This window comes from Phallusia mammillata, chromosome 4 (genome assembly GCF_965637545.1).
Source record: "Phallusia mammillata chromosome 4, kaPhaMamm4.hap1.1, whole genome shotgun sequence".
Lineage (NCBI taxonomy): Eukaryota > Metazoa > Chordata > Ascidiacea > Phlebobranchia > Ascidiidae > Phallusia > Phallusia mammillata.
The window spans coordinates 23,544,025-23,563,738 of record NC_137255.1 but is presented as its reverse complement, the minus strand read 5'-3'; the positions used below and the strand labels follow the sequence as shown (position 1 = coordinate 23,563,738).

Sequence of the window (19,714 nt, the reverse complement as noted above, 5' to 3'; positions counted from 1 at the left end):
TAATAGAGAAACCATCATAAAAGAAAATGTGTCGTAAACTGATAAAGAAAAAAACACAAAACATAATTAAAAGATTTTCCAAAGCTAGTCAGTTCGGAATTGTAAGCAGCTTGACTGAAGTCTGTTATGTTTAAACTCAAGCCCGAACCCGACCTATAACTTTGTGTTGGCAATTATAAGGCAATAACACAAATTTAATTCACGCGTGCAATCTATAGCGTTGATGACGTTGTTGAAGATGAATAATGATTGATGGTTGTGTGCAGAAATAGCTAAACTATACACCATGATTTGATGCTAATTGCAGCAACGTTCAAAAAGGGATTTTACACAGCTGCAATGAGTCGGAGCAAAGCTCTCTGAGGTTAAATTATTATCAACACAGCGCATGGAGTTTATAATTGCTTCGTCCTGCGGACTACGGCAAAACCAAACCTAAAATTGCACACACAAAAATGAAGTTGGAAGAGGATTCACAAAAGTCAAACATTCCGCACGTCAGATACTCGCTTGCCAAGTAGCAGTGAAAAAAATGTAGACAATATATTCTTTTTGGTAGTGTTTTTTCTTACCCAGTTCATTATTAAGTTAAGAGTGTTAAATGTTTTAGTTTTGCTCTTCGATTCCTGTCTTATTCTTTACAACCACAGCGTACATATCCCGAACCTCTCGGTTTTGGCTCGGATCGGATTGTTGACAAGGACCTACATGAATTTCACTTTCGTTTAGGCTCATGCAATCCTTTGCGGTTACATACACTCCTCTATTCGGGCTTACAGTGCAACCGTAAGCCTCGTTGTGAACGGAATCGTATGGCTGCTCGGTTTCGGTGGAACCATTTCCAGCAATGGCGCAACTTTTTTCTATTTGCGCAGGTTTTGGCATAGCATAACGGCCGTTGCAGGTTGTATCTTAAAAAAAGAAATGATAGTAAAGTTTATATGATATATTTGGGTACAGTAGGAAAATTGTGTTGGGCTATAAAACATGTGGAACTAGTCATTCACAATCCTAATATGAATGTAGGGTGCCATGCAATCTTAGTTTGTTATGATGTAATATTCTTCAAAAAACAGTCTACTTTTTCTACAAATCACTAACACTTACAAAAAGGTGCACTTTAATACATTGCCAGTTTAAAATAAAAATGAATTTGGCACGCGCCACTCAATGGGTCCCTGTCCCTGTAACTACACGTGTTGCGTTTGGATACCTGTCTTATCTTTAACAACCACAGCGTATACATCTTGCACAGCTCGGTTTTGGTTGGGGTCGGGTTGTGGACTAGGACCTGCTTGATTTACATTTTCGTTTGGTGTCTTGCAATCGTTTCCAAACAAAAACATGTTTGAGGTAACAAAGTGGAATAAATTAGGCGGAGTTTCTAGCTGCACAAATCAAAAAACGGGTTATACATGATATCTGTGTTTCTCAAACTGCAACTTTTGGCATCAGTCCTTGCTGATCTTTTTGTCTCTTCACAGATGTGTTCAATCACTGAGCATTAATATAACAGACAATAGTGAAGCACTAAGGAAGCTGGCGTATCAGGAAGTTACGCTGCCCTTTCGGTCTCTATTTCACTTTATGACGCTTAGTAAACATGTTTGGCTTGAAACACGCACAATGTTAAACAATGAACAAAATTTAAATCTTTTACAGCATTACATATTCAGAATCGAAAGCATAGCACGCTCAAAATAATGTGCTTCATTTGCTGCCTAGAAACTTGACAGCATGAAATACCAGTGAAATATGTATATACACATACAACAATTTCCAGGTTTAGACCTCCTGTTTGTTTTTAAATAATACTTAACAAACAAGCGATTTATTGCCTTTTTCAATTAGTGTGAGATATTTCCCAAACACAAGACACTGTTAATCACTGTTGAGTTCTGTTATGACATGTTTTTGGCTTATTTTGATTGTTTGGCTTGAATGTAAGCGAAAACCATTAGGTCCATAGTTACGGATTGCAGTTACATATGACGTTAAGGAAAGCGTCAATCTGTGGGTTCAAAGCGCAATTATTCAAAGACATTGTTCCTCAAACGTACAAATAGGGAGATGGGATAGAGAGCGACAATTCCACAGAAACGAGGAAGTATGCTTGCAAGGAAGTTATGCACGTTGTTTGGTTACTAAGTTTGCCTTTTTGTGTTAATAAACAAGGTTAATTTAAACTTACCGGTGCCGTAACGGCTTGTATACACATTCGTATTAGTTTTGAAAATATTCGATATTAACAACCAACTCAATTTAATCACCAAATGTACAAAATTATAATCAAAAACACAACAAGATGTAACAAAAGTGCGTAATTGTTTAAGCCCGAAGGATAGTTGCCACCATCAAGAATCAAAGACTTCTACATAACATCGAACGCACAAAAAAAGTTAAAGAAAATGGGTCGTAAACTAACTGCATGACATCGAAAGGAAACAGCACAAAACACAATAAGGCTAGTCAGTTCGGAATTGTATACAGTTTGACACAAGTCTGTTACGTTTAAACTCAAGCCCCAATCCGACATTTTACGTTGAGTTGACAACTAAAGGCAATAACACAAATTTAATTTATGCGTGCAATCTGTACCTATAATGACGTTGTTGAAGATGAATGATGATTTATGGTTGTGCGCTGAACTAGCTAAACGAAACACTGTAAGTTGATGCTAGTTGTAGCAACGTTCAAAAAGGATTTTTACACGGCTGCAATGAGTTACGGTCACGGTAGGCCTAAGCCCAGGGGACACTGAGGTTAAATTATTATCAACACAGCGCCTGGAGTTTATATTTGCTTCGTCCTGCGGACTACCGCAAAACAAAATCGAAAATTGCTAAAATAAACTTGGAAATAAATTTACAAAAGTCAAGCATTCCGCACATCAGATACCCCGCTTGCCAAGTAGCAGTGTAAAAGTTTTGACAAAATAAACTTTTTTGGTAGTGTTTTTTGTCTTATTCTCTTCATTATCAGGTTAACAGTAACTTAAATGTTTTGCATTTGCTCTTCGACGCCTGTCTTATTCTTTACAACCATAGCGTACATATTCCGAACCTCTCGGTTTTGGCTCGGATCGGATTGTTGACAAGGACCTACATGATTTTCACTTTCGTTTAGGCCAGGGGTTCTTAAACTTTTTCGGTCGTGCCCCACTTGACACTATTTATTTATTCTCACGCCCCCCCTAAAAACGATAGCACTGATGATGCTTGTCTTGTTTTTTGAAAACAACATACATCGTAGGTCCGCCTTAAGCTACTGTCAAGTTAGTTCCAATCGTTAGAAAAGGCCACTTCAACACTGATAAGTTGCGAAAAAAGCGCGCGCACAGAGCCACGGTGCCCGTATTCTTGTAAACTACGCATATGTTGCCCAGAAATTGTTGATGCACTAAAAGTCAAGGCAATCTCTGATGCGAAATTAACAACAAATAAAGAATGTATAGCCGACTATGTAGTACAGGGGGTCACCAAACTACGGCCCGCGATCCCATTTTGTAGGTTTGCCAAAACGTATTGATAACTTTGTTACTGTCAAAAACTAATCTACTCTTTACAAAAGTTTACTGTTACGACATGTAAAATTAATATTACCGACTTTCATAGGATTGCAACGCCCAGGATTGACCCAAAGCCAGTTTATTACGTACAAACAAAACAAAAAGTGTTAATTGTGCGCAAACAATTGTATTATTGTGTTACTTGTGACGTAATATACAAGCATTCCTTGTAAGATGAGACTAACTATAACTTACAATTTAATAGATTTTTCAAAAGATCATATCTTGGCGCCCCTATAAAAATCGCCTCGTGGGCTAAGTTTGGGAAGAGGGCACTAGGGCATGTAAAGCCCGCAGTGGAAAAAAGTTTGGTTAGTAGGCCTACAACTGGACATCCATTTCAGAGCAATGAAGCGTTAACTTTAAACGATAAGTTCGAAATCACTGATTTCAAATCAGCGCCGACATAATTCCAATACATTCATTTACAACTGTTTGCAAGTGAAAACTTTGCAGCCAGATTGTGCTGCGCCCCCCTTGCGAACCTTTCACGCCCCCCTAGGGGGGCGCGCCCCCCAGTTTAAGAACCCCTGGTTTAGGCTCATGCAATCCTTTGCGGTTGTATACACGCCTCTATTCGGGCTTACAGTGCAACCGTAAGCCTCGTTGTGAACGGAATCGTATGGCTGCTCGGTTTCGGTGGAACCATTTCCAGCAATGGCGCAACTTTTTTCTATTTGCGCAGGTTTTGGCATAGCATAACGGCCGTTGCAGGTTGTATCTTAAAAAAAGAAATGATAGTAAAGTTTATATGATATATTTGGGTACAGTAGGAAAATTGTGTTGGGCTATAAAACATGTGGAACTAGTCATTCACAATCCTAATATGAATGTAGGGTGCCATGCAATACCAACTCTAAACCCTGTTTGTAAAAAATGCAATTAAGAAAATTCTTACCGACTACTACGTATTCGTTTTCATTGGGTATGGATTGTGCCTTGGATCTGAAAATTGTAAGAAACTGGTCTAAATGTCAAATAATATTTTTCAGTAGTACTCCCCAGTGGGCAAGCGAAATTATAAAAAAGTTTTCCAATTATTCCAGTGGAACATTGTACAGAAAGCACGTTTTAACGGTAAATCTTTTCTACTGTAACGGCGTGTTGTCTCAAAGTAACTTTTAGTTGAAAACCATATTTTTGTGACCAACTACTTTGACTACCTTTTGCGGCGGCGATAAAAACATGAAGCTGCCACAAGAATTGAAATCACAACGAGGCATACAATGATGGATGAAAGCACAGCTGGTAGCACTGAGTTACTTCCTGAATCTGAAAGTAAAACAAGCTATAGTATACCACTAATATCTAAAATCCATAAAATGGTTTGTGGCATATCAATTGTCAAATTATGTTTAAAAACGCTGCGGTATTCCAAGTCTGGTGTACTTTTGCTTTGTTGACGCCATGCTTTGTCTGTGGCCCTTGTTACCACTTTGTCTCAGATGTTAGGGTTATTGCGATTGTAGAGCCAAAAAAATGTCGGAAGACCGTGTGTTATACCGTGACACAACTATTCGAAAATGACGAAATACAAACTCTTTATCGGGTAAATATTTGTTGCATACTTTTCTTGATGGCGCATTTACAATTAAAAAGAGAAAAGTACAGCTGTTATATTACAAAAAATATATTTATGTGTTTCATAGCTGCACGATAATAAACTTGCAAAGACATTGTATCGTGCAAAATGAAATTATTTCGACTGATAATACCTTGATTTTGCTCAGCGGTGGTCAGAGGTTTACTCATAAGTGTATAAGATAACTTGGTGGCAGATAACACTAAAAACAATATAATTTTGTATTTGTTGTGTAAGCACGTAACTTAAGCATCGTTTTATTATTATTATTTTCTGCCATTGTGCAAGTTTCAAGTCAAATAAATATCCCTATTAAATAACCTACTCGGCAGACTTCTTTGGCAAATATATCTTCCAAGGTATGAGTCGCATGGAACATTAAACCACTTGTACCCTGTGATTGCATCTCTCCAGTTCATTGTTACACAATGCTCTGTTTCTGGATTATTTGGTTCTCCGCCATACCACTCTGTCACATCAACACTTGTTTCATCTGTCCATTGGAAGTTATGTGTGGTTAAGTTTCTCCTTGCACCGATAAAAATTGAATATGGTATACCTGCCAAAATAATATATTACAGTAGTTCATTATGTTTACACAGTAGAAAACAATTGGGCAAAAATGACAATAAAAACGTATATGGTTCATAACTTTACGCCTAGAACATTCTTAACAAGTAAAATAAACATTTCCCTAAAACACACTTTTCAATGTATCTCCAATTTTTTGGACCAAGAAGTTCTGTGTTTTATTCGTTTTAACATTTGCTAATGTAGAATTTTTTGCAACACATCCAGCTTTAGCTTCACCATAGGAGCCGACTGCGGTAAATTCAATGTAGTATTTATGTCCATTAAATTTATGCCAGGGCGCAGCATCTAATAGTTTTGCTACCAATAGCAAATATATGTTTGCCAGTTTCATTTTGCTGATTAGCTGCACTATACACTATAACAATAAAATGATATTTTGTCAAACAAACTAGTTGACAACGTGCTTGTATACCTTAAAACTTTAACTAAACGGCATGCACTTGCACTAACATTACTATGAGGTATAGTTCTTAAAAAAGGTAACACCTTCCAAACGTATTAGCTATGTCTACAGACTGTACATAAATCGTTAACTTCACATCCACTTTTTAAATAAGTACATATGCCTATGATTTCGATGTGATTTTAAAGACGTATATTGTTAAATTTCGTCTACACAGGTCTTATAACACAATTCGAGGTCCTCTTTGCTACGATTAGGTTGACAGACCCAGTGAAATTTAACCCAATCAAATACATGTTTGCAGTAACAAAGTGGGATAAATGGGGCGTAGTTCATAAGCGGCATGAATAGAAAAACTAAGTATTACATGATTAATGTACACATATTGTTCATTTCATAAATTTACGTGGTATATTGACATTATTTTCAATTAAAATATAGTGCAGTTGTGTTTTTTATAACTTTCGCCAGTGTAGTATTTCTATCGGCACAACCGTTTTGGCCTGATCCCATGACTCGGCGTACAGCGAACGCACAAGTAAATATTTGTGTCTCTGATTGGTGTCCCATAGTCGTTTGCTCTTTTTCCTTTTTCTGCAACTATTACTAACGCTTGTTACCAAAAACAAAGCAATCAGAAAATGGCAACAACCACCCTTTCGACAATATCCACACGTAGTAGACAAACTTGGAAAACTAGATAATTCTAGTTGTCTAATTGGGCAAATTAGAGCCAAATGGCGGGAATTCTAGTTCCAATCTAATTTAGAATTATCGAGTAAGCTCTAATTCTAATTCTAATCTAATTCACGGTTTTCCCAAAATCGCTAGCTTGTCCAACGGCACTTTTAGGCATGTGATCTGAGCATGCATTTTGTAACCAAAGCGCACAAAACCATGCAATTAACAAGACCAAGCTACATCACTGAAACACGTTTATCAGTGAAATTTGGCACTCAGCTCCTTTCGAACACGTTTTAGATGCACCGAATCGTATTGTTTTAAACGTGCAAATCTACACGTGCAAATTAGAAACAAACTAAAGTTGGTTGGCTTAAATCTAATTCTAGTTTGAATTCTAGTTTAATTTCTACATTTTGAGAAAGTTCTAATTCTAATTCTAATTCTAATCTAATTTGTAAAAAAGGAGATGCTCTAATTTTAATTCTAATCTAATTTGAAAAACTGAAAAATAAATCTAGATGTCCAAGTCTGGTAGTAGACTTTCGAAATAAAGTGTAAGTATTTTTACCTATTTTACTTTTTACCACTTTTTCGACAGTCTACTAGGTGTTTGCCTATTACAAAAACTGACGATGATCGTTTATTTAAAGCGAAATATATATTTCTGTTGACTTAAGGAAAGGATATATCAACTGATCAGAAGCAAGAATATTTCTTGTCTACTTTCTATTGTCTGCGGGAGATTCTCTACATAACAAAAGTGTTTCAGCTGGATTAATAAATAAGTGTATTTAAAAAAACTCAATAAATTTGTCTGAATTAATGATCCGTTAGAGTTTGTACATGACGGCAACAAACGAACTTCAGCCCTTCAAATCGTCACTTTAAACTTGTTGTAGTTACTTTGCCCGCTTTACCTTGATAATAAACGTATTGCACTGGATGCGCTAAGCAGATAAGTGAACTTATTCAAGATTGCAAACTCATGTGAAAAATCTGTAAGTTACCACACTTGCAAACAAGTCCTCAATAACGGCAAAACTAGATTACATCCTGGTAGCATTAGGTGTCAGCTTAGTCTTTCTAAAAGAACTTCGGGTGTTAACAGGGCTTTACCGAAAACATATTTAATAATGTTGAAAATGCGTATACAATGACTTTGTCTTTTGTCTTAGTTTTACGAAGGAGAGAAAACAATACGTCTACTAAAAGTGAAATCATCATCACAGGAAGTGGGCAGAGTCGATAAAGTTATCTTTTCGGTTTCTCGTTACAGTTTTTCATTTCTCTGTTGTTTGCTTCCTTGTTTTCCTTTCTGTTAACTGTAAACAAGACATCGAAACAGTCAGTTTTTCACTGGAAAAACTTTGCAGTTCCAAAACAAGGTTACACGCAATAAATGCGCTGCATGAGAAATGGCCGAATTAATTATCACTGTACACTTCTTCATTGGAGCTATTGGAGCGCATTTGCATACATTTTGGTTTATTTATATTGTGCAGGTAACCGAACCATGTATTTTTTTATTCTTATTGGATCGGTTACTAGGTTGAATTCCTAAACACTAAACACCATTTTCCAATATACGACAGCAAATTATAACTGAACTCATAAAAGTGTTGGTTACCAATCTCTTTTTGTTAATTTAGCACTTCTGAATTTGAGTGTAATGAAACTTTTATATGCGACACAGTGTTGAGATTAAAAAATGAAAAAGCTGCACCTTATATCTTTGCTTTCACATGTTTTTACCGACTTGAGGTCATTGTTACTCAACTTGTTTTATACTTGGAGCATACTAGTTCGATTAGTCGGTTTGTGCGGTCATTAAATCATTAAATTCTCTACGTGAAGTTTGTGAAACTCTTTAGAGGGGGTTTGTGTTAAGTGAATGTGTTTCAAAACCAAACCGTTTGTGAAAAATCTCCTAACTTTTATTGTGCCTACATTTCGTCTCAAGTTTGTAATGTCACGCAACAGATCAATTCTATTTGATTCAGTAGTGAGATTTCTGCTAATTCTGTATACGTGCAACCAACTCGAAATGTGAATTTCCCCATGCGTATTTGCAGATATATTCGAAGCGGCTAAAATGTACTTGAATCACTAATATATGCTAAAACGTGTCATAGAATATCTTAACCCTTTAACTGCCACGGGCGCATAAATGCGCATGGAGACATGCCTCGTTGTTAACAGCGACAAAAATCGTATTAGTGCGAATTTTTTTTCCAACTGGGGTGCGTTGGAAAGCTTATGCATATTGGCTTCAATTTATTTGAAAAAAATGATATGTTAGTATTTGAAAAAAATTAATTACAGTAAGGAGAAAGTGAAAATTCAGAAAAAAACAAGTTTTTTTCAAATTTTTGTTTTTGAGCCGTTTTTTGATATTTTACGTTTGACTGATTCACAGACAGCTGCTTGGAGTTGATTTCAGGGCTTTGCGTGCGTGTTGCGGACATCTTTGTTTACAATTTGATATGTATGCAGCTGAATTGGGCTTGAAAGTGGGTAGTTAGGGCCTGTAAATTTGCCTTGATTTGCTTGAATATACAACTGTATGAGTCAGTTTAGCTTTATTATTAGTGGTGACAACAGTTATTTATCAAGAAAACAACTGTTGCAGAAGCACTTTGACTTTGGAAGTTGGTGCTTGCTGACCTATATTATGATTGTATCTGGCCCACAAATGCATTTACATTTGTCAAATGATGAGGAGATGTGGCCTCACGAATGGACAACAAATACAGAAGAATCAATGCAAAGTACCTTGGGAAGGCTTGAAATTGTGTTTTTTCTGCAAACTTATATGCACCGTGTTTACAAATTTTACATGTTGTGGTGTAATAATACATAATAAACATTCCATTTAAAAAAAACTTGTGAATGCATTATGTGTGTACAGCTGGTTGGTAAACATTATAATAAGTCAGTGAAATTTCAAATTAGCCAATAAAAATTATTGAAAACAAGTTCCATACCCTCAAAAACATTAATTTTATTATTTAATACTGTAAAATAACAAACTGAAATTAATGATTATGACGTCATGAGCTAATTAATGACGTAATCAAAATAACACAGATAAAATTTTGTAACGAAGTGTTTGTAAAACAACTTGTAACTAATAATTGTAACGAAAAACATCAATAAACTGCAATTTCATGAAAAAATAGAATTAAAATGACGTCTTTCATAGGTGATGACGTCATCGAAAAATTTTTTATCTTAAAATTGTAGAAAATTATATACCCAACAACTTTCCCACAGAAAGTTTTTGCCTATCTTCTATCGATTTTGCATAAAACCTAAAAGAGCAAGAGCATGTCTAAACATCATTTTTTGTCAAAACAAATTCGGCAGTTAAAGGGTTAAAGAGTGTATCATCATGTTATAGACATCCATGGCTTAAACACACGCTTAGAAACTCACCTACATTTGTCAGTACCCATACGTCACTTGACACAATGGAACCTTTTATTTACTGGATCGGAGGAAGTAGGCATAAAAGGAAATAAATACGGACCTGCTTAATGCGACTACATTGTAACTATGCTTTTATTATATATCACAGCACAGTCAACTTTTCCACTGGCCAAAAAGTTATTTGAACTGCCCAAATGCACAGTTAACACGTTTTAAATTGAAATAAACAATTCATGTGCCAGGCAGGTAATAACAGTGTGAACATCAACACATACTAAAATTCATCACTTTTACAACAGGAAAACGGTCAAAGGTTGATGCAAAAGACAATGCTGTCAAAATTAGAGTACGATTGGCTTTTATACAAACATTTTGCAGTTTTCAGCATGGAACACCAAAGGTATATTAATTACTGAGATCATTTTCACTCATCAAACAAACGCCAACACAATAGACACTACTGCAGGAATGGGGAAGCAGGCGCATAAGGAACTTACGCTGCTTTTTTTCGGTGTATGTTTAACGTTACTACTCATAGCAAATATGACTTAAAACATACACATCATTTCACAATGAACGTGATTTTCATTTAAAGCTTTGAATACAAAGAATCGAAAGCAAAATCTTTATACATAGCAACTGAAATACATCAAAGGAGTCTAATGTATTTGTCACGTAACAGATCGGTGACATCAGGCGCCCACACCGCACGTAAACAATGAAGGAAAATTATTCGAACAAAAGTTTCGAAACTCACTTAAATTTATCAGTAAACAAACGTCACTTGACACAATAGAAGCTAAGGAAATATGGGCACACATAAAGAAGTACGCTGTCCTTTTCGGTTGCTTTGTGTGACTGCTGCGCAACTTTGCTTTACCTTTACCACCACTTTAAACATGATTTTACTCACGTTAACCTCTCCAAAAAAGTTTGCTCTTTTTGCCCAGTATCAGTAAACATGTTTTATATTGAATCAATCAACACTTATAACATGCAAACCTATGGTCAAACCTGCGCATAACACGTATTTAAATAAGCATCATCACTGTTACTACAGAAAACAGACAATGGCTGTCAAAATCACAGTACAGTTTGTTTTCATGCACAAACTGCAGTTTGTAACAACAAGTCGAGAAATTAGTTGTCATATACATTTGACTCAGTTAAATTTGCCAGAGCAACACACTCTGGCGAACTGAGATCTGCATATTGTGGCTGATGTCCTTCAGGTTCAGGTCTATTGAAAGCAATACCAGAATATCCAGGTTTCATACTGTCGCCTGATTGTTGATTGTTTTCTTCACTCACAACGTTAACATAAATCGGTTTATGATTTGATTTGGTTACTACATTGGAGCTAATCATTGGGTGATCTGCAACAATATGTAACAGTCTACGATGAAAAAATAGTACGTCAAGGCTAAAAAAGTATGACATGTATTAATTGTTTTCACATAAACTAGGTTTTGTCCACATAAAACTAAAAATAGCTTTAAAAATAAAAAATAAATCATTTTAAAAGAAATGAAAAATTTTTCTCCTCGGGTTTAAATCTTTTACATTTTACCGTTAACTTGTTGGTCTTGTTTAGGTTTCGCTTCAAGTCTGCGTACAACAGAAAGCATTAAGCAAGCATTCAAACAAAAGCACAAATCCAAAATACCAAGCACTTTTACTTTTTTTGGTTGTGGCAAAGCAGAAGCAGTATCGCTGCAGCTACACCAATAACGAATCCGCCAATTGCCAAACCAATAACTGCAGGCAGTGGGTAAAATCCATGACCTGCGATGCCAAAATTATAAAAATACTTACATTGGGGATATTTCTATGCGTCTTTTCCGTTTGAAACAAAACGAATTAATGAGGGTGAAATTTAAGACTACGATGCAATTATTGATATATCGAACCCTACCTGCTTTCGAACAAAGCAGTAGAATAATATAAAATTTCAAAATAAACAACCAAGCCGATTCACAGTGTACACTCCAGCGGAAACAAGAAAAAGTAAGCTATCTTGAAAAAAAAATATCTTAGGTACCTGTATTTGTGCCTTGTGTAGTTGCAACTTTTCCAATAGTCGTTGTCACAGAAGTTGAAGAATGTATTGCTGTGGGTTAGCAAGAATTTTTAAACAAGCGGTGTATGAAAATCCAACAATCAGAGCATAAAAAAATGTTTTAACTTGGAATAATCGTTTTCAAATGTATTCATCAACGTTAGGGCACAGAAAAATATAGTAAATATATAATTTTGCTGACCAAATACCAAATATGTGACCAAATATTTTGGTCATGCATGATAATGTTATTTTGCTCATCTGGTTTTCCTAATTATGCGCTACTTCCTGTATCTGAAAGTAAAACTAGCTATAGTCAATTACTAAAATCTAAAGTCTACGACATGTTTTTTATTGTTGGACTCGTCTCGTCAAGCCTTTCCAACATTTTATTTTATTTTAACGTTTTAACATTTTTATTAATTGCCGTCATTCAAATATTATTTTTGATTAGAAGAAGATACCTGTAAAAACTGTTGAAGTCGTTCTGCTTTTTTCAGTACTTCCTGGTGGTGTGTTATAGAATGGATGTATTGTGTTCGTCAAATCTTGTGAAAACATCTCACAAGTTAAATGACAGAAGTAAGTGTTACGTGTTGGCAACTATATATTTGTCCCAATTTATAGTACAAAGTGTAATTATTTGAAAAAATGTGTTAAATCATGCAATAGTACTTTGCTGTTTCGCGGTTGTGGAATTTTGCGTCGATGACACTTTCAGTTTGCAGAAACAAAGCAAATAGCCATTACAATTTACATACATGCGAAATGAAAATCACTATGAGAACTTAATGTTTAGTATTTTGGAAAACCACAAAATTACGTATTTCTCTCTATCGTAAGGCTCATTCCGATTCACAGCAAAGCGCAAGAGTTATATGAAATCGTTTTGTAGGTTACGCATAATGTAATAGTTCTTTTTCTTCAAGTTATTAGGCAAATGGTTATCATACATAAAAAAAACTGAACACCTGAAGACTTTCGTTCGCAAATATATCTTGAACGAGACGAACATGAAATATCCATCCACTTTAAATTTGGCCAAAGGTTATCACGCCACCCCATTGTCACACACTTTTCCTCAACATTATTTGGTTCATGGCCGCTCCATTGTGCAACATCAACTAGTGTTCCGTCTGTCCATTGAAAATTGCTTGCGTTTTCTTTTCCTCGTGTTGCACCGATAAACAAAGAGAACGGGTTCTCTGAAAGACAATAACAAAAATAAGCTGCAGACAGAGCACACCTGTTTTGGCCCAACATGAAGTCTGAACAATGCAGCTGGTGACAAAATATCGGGTATATTGATTTGTATAGCTAACTAACGACATTCCAATTTGTTAAGAGTAACAGACAGAAAAGTCATGCCTCGACTAATTCTGTTAGATGCCACAACTGGGCATAAATCACAAAAATAATAAAACTGTCTGAAGAATTCTGTTTCATTTTAGTTCAAGTTTCTGCGACAAAACAACATTGTAATTAGAATTATTTTTTTACAATCTTGGAATTGTTGATCTCCTAAGTTTCTGTTGTGAACTATTTTTAAGTATTCAGATATTCTAATTTGAAATACGTTAATGCTTTACCTTTTAATACTCCAATTGTGTTGACCAGAAATTTTTGTATTTCATTTGTTTTAACATTTGCCAATGTAGCATGTTTTGCAGCACATCCAGCTTTAGCTTTAAAGTAGGAGTTGACTGGCGTAAGTTCAATGTAATACTCATGTCCATTAAATGTATGCCAGGGCCCAGCATATACTAGTTTTGTTATCCATAGCAAATATATATATGCCAGTTTCATTTTGCTGATTAGCTGCACCATATACACACAAAAAAGATATTTTGTCAAACAAACTAGTTGACAACGTGCTTAGATTCCTTATCTCAGATTGAAACAGTTTTAACAAAAGTCATGCACTGAAATTACTTTGAGGTATAGTTCTGAATAAATATATAATATTCCAAACGTACTGACTTGGTTTATATACTGCACCTAAACCGTATATTTCATAGCAAGTAGCTTTTTACATAAGTATACATGCACCTACAAGTTTCGACATAATCTAATAAACGTATTTGGTTAAACTGGCACACTGGCTCGATTGAATTTGTTCTTTTGACTACATCTTAACATTTCGTCTACACAGGAACTTATAACACGTTTCGAGGTTATAGTTGTTATTTGAAGTGGGTATTTCCGAAATCGATTAGGTTCAGGGACTCAATGAAATATAACCCAATGTAATACATGTTTTGGTAACAAAGTTGGATAATTGAGGCGAGTTCCCAAGCTGCATGAAAAGAAAAACTGGCTAAAGCATAATCTCTGTATTTCTTAAACTGCAACTTTTGACATCAGCCCTTGCTGATCTTTATGTTTCTTCACAGATCTGTTCAACTACTGAGCTTACTACAATAGACAACGCAGAAGGACTGAGGAAGCGGGCGTATAAGGAAATTACGCTGCCCTTTTGGTCTCTGTTTCACTTTACTAGTATACGCTTAATAAACGTGTTTGGCTTGAAACAGGCATAATGTTATACAATAAACATAATTTAATCCTTTTATAACGTAGCATTAAATATACTGTACAGATCCAAAAGCAAAACACACTCAAAATGATGCGTGTGCCTCATTTCTACTGCCCAGAAAGTAGACAGCATGAAACACTAGTGAAATAGATATACATAGTTACCAAAATATATGAGAGATTTGGGATAAGAAGTTCCTAACTAATGAGCAAATTATGACCCACTGTATGCACAATAATTGTCGGCTTAGATTCGATAAAGAGTGACAATTCCACAGAAAGTATACGTGCAAGGAAGTTACGCGCTCTGTTCGGTTACTATGTTTAACTTTTCTTGTTGATAAACAAAATAAACTTAAATTAGTCGTCGTGGCTTGTAAGCACATAACATACATATTAACAATCAAATCAATTCTCAATCATCAAATGTACAAAATTATCAAAACACGACAAGACGTAACAAAAGTGCGTAATTGTTTAGGCAAGAAAGATAGTTGCTATCATTAGGAATCAAGTACTTCTAATAGTGAAATCATCAAAAAATAATAGAGAAACCATCATAAAAGAAAATGTGTCGTAAACTGATAAAGAAAAAAACACAAAACAAAATTAAAAGATTTTCCAAAGCTAGTCAGTTCGGAATTGTAAGCAGCTTGACTGAAGTCTGTTATGTTTAAACTCAAGCCCGAACCCGACCTATAACTTTGTGTTGGCAATCATAAGGCAATAACACAAATTTAATTCACGCGTGCAATCTATAGCGTTGATGACGTTGTTGAAGATGAATAATGATTGATGGTTGTGTGCAGAAATAGCTAAACTATACACCATGAGTTGATGCTAATTGCAGCAACGTTCAAAAAGGGATTTTACACAGCTGCAATGAGTTGGAGTAAAGCTCTCTGAGGTTAAATTATTATCAACACAGCGCATGGAGTTTATAATTGCTTCGTCCTGCGGACTACCGCAAAACCAAACCTAAAATTGCACTCACAAAAATGAAGTTGGAAGAGGATTCACAAAAGTCAAACATTCCGCACGTCAGATACTCGCTTGCCAAGTAGCAGTGAAAAAAGGTAGACAATATATTCTTTTTGGTAGTGTTTTTTCTTACCCACTTCATTATTAAGTTAAGAGTAACTTAAATGTTTTAGTTTTGCTCTTCGATTCCTGTCTTATTCTTTACAACCACAGCGTACATATCCCGAACCTCTCGGTTTTGGCTCGGATCGGATTGTTGACAAGGACCTACATGAATTTCACTTTCGTTTAGGCTCATGCAATCCTTTGCGGTTACATACACTCCTCTATTCGGGCTTACAATGCAACCGTAAGCCTCGTTGTTAACGGAACCGTATGGCTGCTCGGTTTCGGCGGAACCATTTCCAGCAATGGCGCAACTATTTTCTATTTGCGCAGGTTTTGGCATAGCATAACGGCTGTTGCAGGTTGTATCTTAAAAAAAGAAATGATAGGAAAGTTTAAATGATATATTTGGGTACAATAGGAAAAATGTGTTGGGCTATAAAACATGTGGAACTAGTCATTCACATTCCTAATATGAATGAAGGGTGCCATACAATACCAACTCTAAACCCTGTTTGTAAAAAATGCAATTAAGAAAATTCTTACCGACTACTGCGTATTCGTTTTCATAGGGTATGGATTGTGCCTTGGATCTGAAAATTGTAAGAAACTGGTCAAAATGTCAAATATTATTTTTCAGTAGTACTCCCCAGTGGGCAAGCGAAATTATAAAAAAGTTTTCCAATTATTCCAGCAGGGCATTGTACAGAAAGCACGTTTTAACTTTAAATCTTTTCTACTGTAACGGCGTGTTGTCTCAAAGTAACTTTTAGTTGAAAACCATATTTTTGTGACCAACCACTTTGACTACCTTTTGCGGCGGCGATAAAAGTATAAAGCTGCCACAGGAATCGAAATCACGACGGGGCATACAATGATGGATGAAAGCACAGCTGGTAGCACTGAGTTACTTCCAGAATCTGAAAGTAAAACAAGCTATAGTATACCACTAATATCTAAAATCCATAAAATGGTTTGTGGCGTATCAATTGTCAAATTATGTTTAAAAACGCTGCGGTATTCCAAGTCTGGTGTACTTTTGCTTTGTTGACGCCATGCTTTGTCTGTGGCCCTTGTTACCACTTTGTCTCAGATGGTAGGGTTATTGCGATTGTAGAGCCAAAAAAATGTCGGAAGACCGTGTGTTATACCGTGACACAACTATTCAAAAATGACGAAATACAAACTCTTTATCGGGTAAATATTTGTTGCATACTTTTCTTGATGGCGCATTTACAATTAAAAAGAGAAAAGTACAGCTAAAAAAAATTACAAAAAATATATTTATGTGTTTCATAGCTGCACGATAATAAACTTGCAAAGACATTGTATCGTGCAAAATGAAATTATTTCGACTGATAATACCTTGATTTTGCTCAGCGGTGGTCAGAGGTTTACTCATAAGTGTATAAGATAACTTGGTGGTAGATAACACTAAAAACAATATAATTTTGTATTTGTTGTGTAAGCACGTAACTTAAGCATCGTTTTATTATTATTATTTTCTGCCATTGTGCAAGTTTCAAGTCAAATAAATATCCCTATTAAATAACCTACTCGGCAGACTTCTTTGGCAAATATATCTTCCAAGGTATGAGTCGCATGGAACATTAAACCACTTGTACCCTGTGATTGCATCTCTCCAGTTCATTGTTACACAATGCTCTGTTTCTGGGTTATTTGGTTCTCCGCCATACCACTCTGTCACATCAACACTTGTTTCATCTGTCCATTGGAAGTTATGTGTGGTTAAGTTTCTCCTTGCACCGATAAAAATTGAATATGGTATACCTGCCAAAATAATATATTACAGTAGTTCATTATGTTTACACAGTAGAAAACAATTGGGCAAAAATGACAATAAAAACGTATATGGTTCATAACTTTACGCCTAGAACATTTTTAACAAGTAAAATAAACATTTCCCTAAAACACACTTTTCAATGTATCTCCAATTTTTTGGACCAAGAAGTTCTGTGTTTTATTCGTTTTAACATTTGCTAATGTAGAATTTTTTGCAACACATCCAGCTTTAGCTTCACCATAGGAGCCGACTGCGGTAAATTCAATGTAGTATTCATGTCCATTAAATTTATGCCAGGGCGCAGCATCTAATAGTTTTGCTACCAATAGCAAATATATATTTGCCAGTTTCATTTTGCTGATTAGCTGCACTATACACTATAACAATAAAATGATATTTTGTCAAACAAACTAGTTGACAACGTGCTTGTATTCCTTAAAACTTTAACTAAACGGCATGCACTTGCACTAACATTACTATGAGGTATAGTTCCTAAAAAATGTAACACCTTCCAAACGTATTAGCTTTATCTACAGACTGTACATAAATCGTTAACTTCACATCCACTTTTTAAATGAGTACATATGCCTATGATTTCGATGTGATTTTAAAGACGTATATTGTTAAATTTCGTCTACACAGGTCTTATAACACAATTCGAGGTCCTCTTTGCTACGATTAGGTTTACAGACCCAGTGAAATTTAACCCAATCAAATACATGTTTGCGGTAACAAAGTGGGATAAATGGGGCGTAGTTCATAAGCGGCATGAATAGAAAAACTAAGTATTACATGATTAATGTACACATATTGTTCATTTCATAAATTTACGTGGTATATTGACATTATTTTCAATTAAAATATAGTGCAGTTGTGTTTTTTTTTAACTTTCGCCAGTGTAGTATTTCTATCGGCACAACCGTTTTGGCCTGATCCCATGACTCGGCGTACAGCGAACGCACAAGTAAATATTTGTGTCTCTGATTGGTGTCCCATAGTCGTTTGCTCTTTTTCCTTTTTCTGCAACTATTACTAACGCTTGTTACCAAAAACAAAGCAATCAGAAAATGGCAACAACCACCCTTTCGACAATATCCACACGTAGTAGACAAACTTGGAAAACTAGATAATTCTAGTTGTCTAATTGGGCAAATTAGAGCCAAATGGCGGGAATTCTAGTTCCAATCTAATTTAGAATTATCGAGTAAGCTCTAATTCTAATTCTAATCTAATTCACGGTTTTCCCAAAATCGCTAGTTTGTCCAACGGCACTTTTAGGCATGTGATCTGAGCATGCATTTTGTAACCAAAGCGCACAAAACCATGCAATTAACAAGACCAAGCTACATCACTGAAACACGTTTATCAGTGAAATTTGGCACTCAGCTCCTTTCGAACACGTTTTAGATGCACCGAATCGTATTGTTTTAAACGTGCAAATCTACACGTGCAAATTTGAAACAAACTAAAGTTGGTTGGCTTAAATCTAATTCTAGTTTGAATTCTAGTTTAATTTCTACATTTTGAGAAAGTTCTAATTCTAATTATAATTCTAATCTAATTTGTAAAAAAGGAGATGCTCTAATTTTAATTCTAATCTAATTTGAAAAACTGAAAAAAAATCTAGTTGTCCAAGTCTGGTAGTAGACTTTCGAAATAAAGTGTAAGTATTTTTACCTATTTTACTTTTTACCACTTTTTCGACAGTCTACTAGGGGTTTGCTTATTACAAAAACTGACGATGATCGTTTATTTAAGGCGAAATATATATTTCTGTTGACTTAAGGAAAGGATATATCCTTTGTACCTGTTTTTTTTTTGTGAAACAGTTTAGATATTCAACTGATCAGAAGCAAGAATATTTCTTGTCTACTTTCGATTGTCTGCGGGAGATTCTCTACATAACAAAAGTGTTTCAGCTGGATTAATAAATAAGTGTATTTAAAAAAACTCAATAAATTTGTCTGAAT

The 19,714-nt window shown here is 35.3% G+C and overlaps 4 protein-coding genes and 1 long non-coding RNA gene across 7 annotated transcripts; all 5 read right to left on the bottom strand.

Moving 5' to 3' along the window:
• Positions 1–326: 326 nt before the first annotated feature.
• LOC145224621 (uncharacterized) lies at positions 327–1,677 on the bottom strand. Its single transcript, XM_080091157.1, has 2 exons — positions 1,214–1,677; positions 327–911 (listed from the first exon to the last, which is right to left on the bottom strand). The coding sequence occupies exons 1-2, from the start codon at positions 1,344–1,346 to the stop codon at positions 607–609; spliced, it is 438 nt and encodes a 145-aa protein (XP_079947283.1). The 5' UTR covers positions 1,347–1,677; the 3' UTR covers positions 327–606.
• A 40-nt stretch (positions 1,678–1,717) lies between these two features.
• On the bottom strand, positions 1,718–6,146 carry LOC145223898 (versican core protein-like). Of its 2 annotated transcripts, XM_080090309.1 has the most exons (6): positions 5,856–6,146; positions 5,476–5,709; positions 5,284–5,352; positions 4,732–4,840; positions 4,467–4,513; positions 1,718–4,289 (listed from the first exon to the last, which is right to left on the bottom strand). In XM_080090309.1, the coding sequence occupies exons 1-6, from the start codon at positions 6,073–6,075 to the stop codon at positions 4,057–4,059; spliced, it is 912 nt and encodes a 303-aa protein (XP_079946435.1). In that variant the 5' UTR covers positions 6,076–6,146; the 3' UTR covers positions 1,718–4,056. The 2 variants fall into 2 exon arrangements, with proteins under 2 accessions (XP_079946435.1, XP_079946436.1); XM_080090310.1 differs by lacking the exon at positions 5,284–5,352.
• A 4,255-nt stretch (positions 6,147–10,401) lies between these two features.
• On the bottom strand, positions 10,402–12,035 carry LOC145224592 (uncharacterized). Its single transcript, XR_013859697.1, has 3 exons — positions 11,940–12,035; positions 11,831–11,868; positions 10,402–11,636 (listed from the first exon to the last, which is right to left on the bottom strand). It is a non-coding gene; the product is annotated as an uncharacterized LOC145224592 (long non-coding RNA).
• A 245-nt stretch (positions 12,036–12,280) lies between these two features.
• On the bottom strand, positions 12,281–14,131 carry LOC145224997 (snaclec CHH-B subunit beta-like). The gene is made up of 4 exons (XM_080091642.1): positions 13,909–14,131; positions 13,291–13,524; positions 12,784–12,867; positions 12,281–12,370 (listed from the first exon to the last, which is right to left on the bottom strand). Exons 1-4 carry the CDS (start codon positions 14,123–14,125, stop codon positions 12,294–12,296), a joined length of 612 nt encoding a protein of 203 aa, XP_079947768.1. The 5' UTR covers positions 14,126–14,131; the 3' UTR covers positions 12,281–12,293.
• Positions 14,132–14,875: 744 nt separating this feature from the next.
• On the bottom strand, positions 14,876–18,821 carry LOC145225413 (neurocan core protein-like). 2 transcript variants are annotated; one of them, XM_080092100.1, is made up of 6 exons: positions 17,878–18,821; positions 17,498–17,731; positions 17,306–17,374; positions 16,752–16,860; positions 16,487–16,533; positions 14,876–16,309 (listed from the first exon to the last, which is right to left on the bottom strand). In XM_080092100.1, exons 1-6 carry the CDS (start codon positions 18,095–18,097, stop codon positions 16,005–16,007), a joined length of 984 nt encoding a protein of 327 aa, XP_079948226.1. In that variant the 5' UTR covers positions 18,098–18,821; the 3' UTR covers positions 14,876–16,004. The 2 variants fall into 2 exon arrangements, with proteins under 2 accessions (XP_079948226.1, XP_079948227.1); XM_080092101.1 differs by lacking the exon at positions 17,306–17,374.
• Between the last annotated feature and the right edge of the window lie 893 nt (positions 18,822–19,714).

Excerpts from the sequence above, each read along its gene's own strand:
- LOC145224997 (XM_080091642.1), bottom strand. The coding sequence starts at position 14,125 with ATGAAACTGGCATATATATATTTGCTATGGATAACAAAACTAGTATAT. Across the intron at positions 13,525-13,908 it reads CACAATTGGAGTATTAAAAG|AGAACCCGTTCTCTTTGTTT; the intron begins GTAAAGCATTAA and ends ATTGTCTTTCAG. Across the intron at positions 12,868-13,290 it reads TTGCGAACGAAAGTCTTCAG|ATTTGACGAACACAATACAT; the intron begins GTGTTCAGTTTT and ends TGTTTTCACAAG.
- LOC145223898 (XM_080090309.1), bottom strand. The coding sequence starts at position 6,075 with ATGAAACTGGCAAACATATATTTGCTATTGGTAGCAAAACTATTAGAT. Across the intron at positions 5,353-5,475 it reads TTGCCAAAGAAGTCTGCCGA|TGTTATCTGCCACCAAGTTA; the intron begins GTAGGTTATTTA and ends TATTGTTTTTAG. Across the intron at positions 4,514-4,731 it reads TTTTATCGCCGCCGCAAAAG|ATCCAAGGCACAATCCATAC; the intron begins GTAGTCAAAGTA and ends TACAATTTTCAG.
- LOC145224621 (XM_080091157.1), bottom strand. The coding sequence starts at position 1,346 with ATGTTTTTGTTTGGAAACGATTGCAAGACACCAAACGAAAATGTAAAT. Across the intron at positions 912-1,213 it reads GGTTGTTAAAGATAAGACAG|ATACAACCTGCAACGGCCGT; the intron begins GTATCCAAACGC and ends TCTTTTTTTAAG.
- LOC145225413 (XM_080092100.1), bottom strand. The coding sequence starts at position 18,097 with ATGAAACTGGCAAATATATATTTGCTATTGGTAGCAAAACTATTAGAT. Across the intron at positions 16,861-17,305 it reads CACCGCTGAGCAAAATCAAG|ATTCTGGAAGTAACTCAGTG; the intron begins GTATTATCAGTC and ends TTTTACTTTCAG. Across the intron at positions 16,310-16,486 it reads AAACGAATACGCAGTAGTCG|ATACAACCTGCAACAGCCGT; the intron begins GTAAGAATTTTC and ends TCTTTTTTTAAG.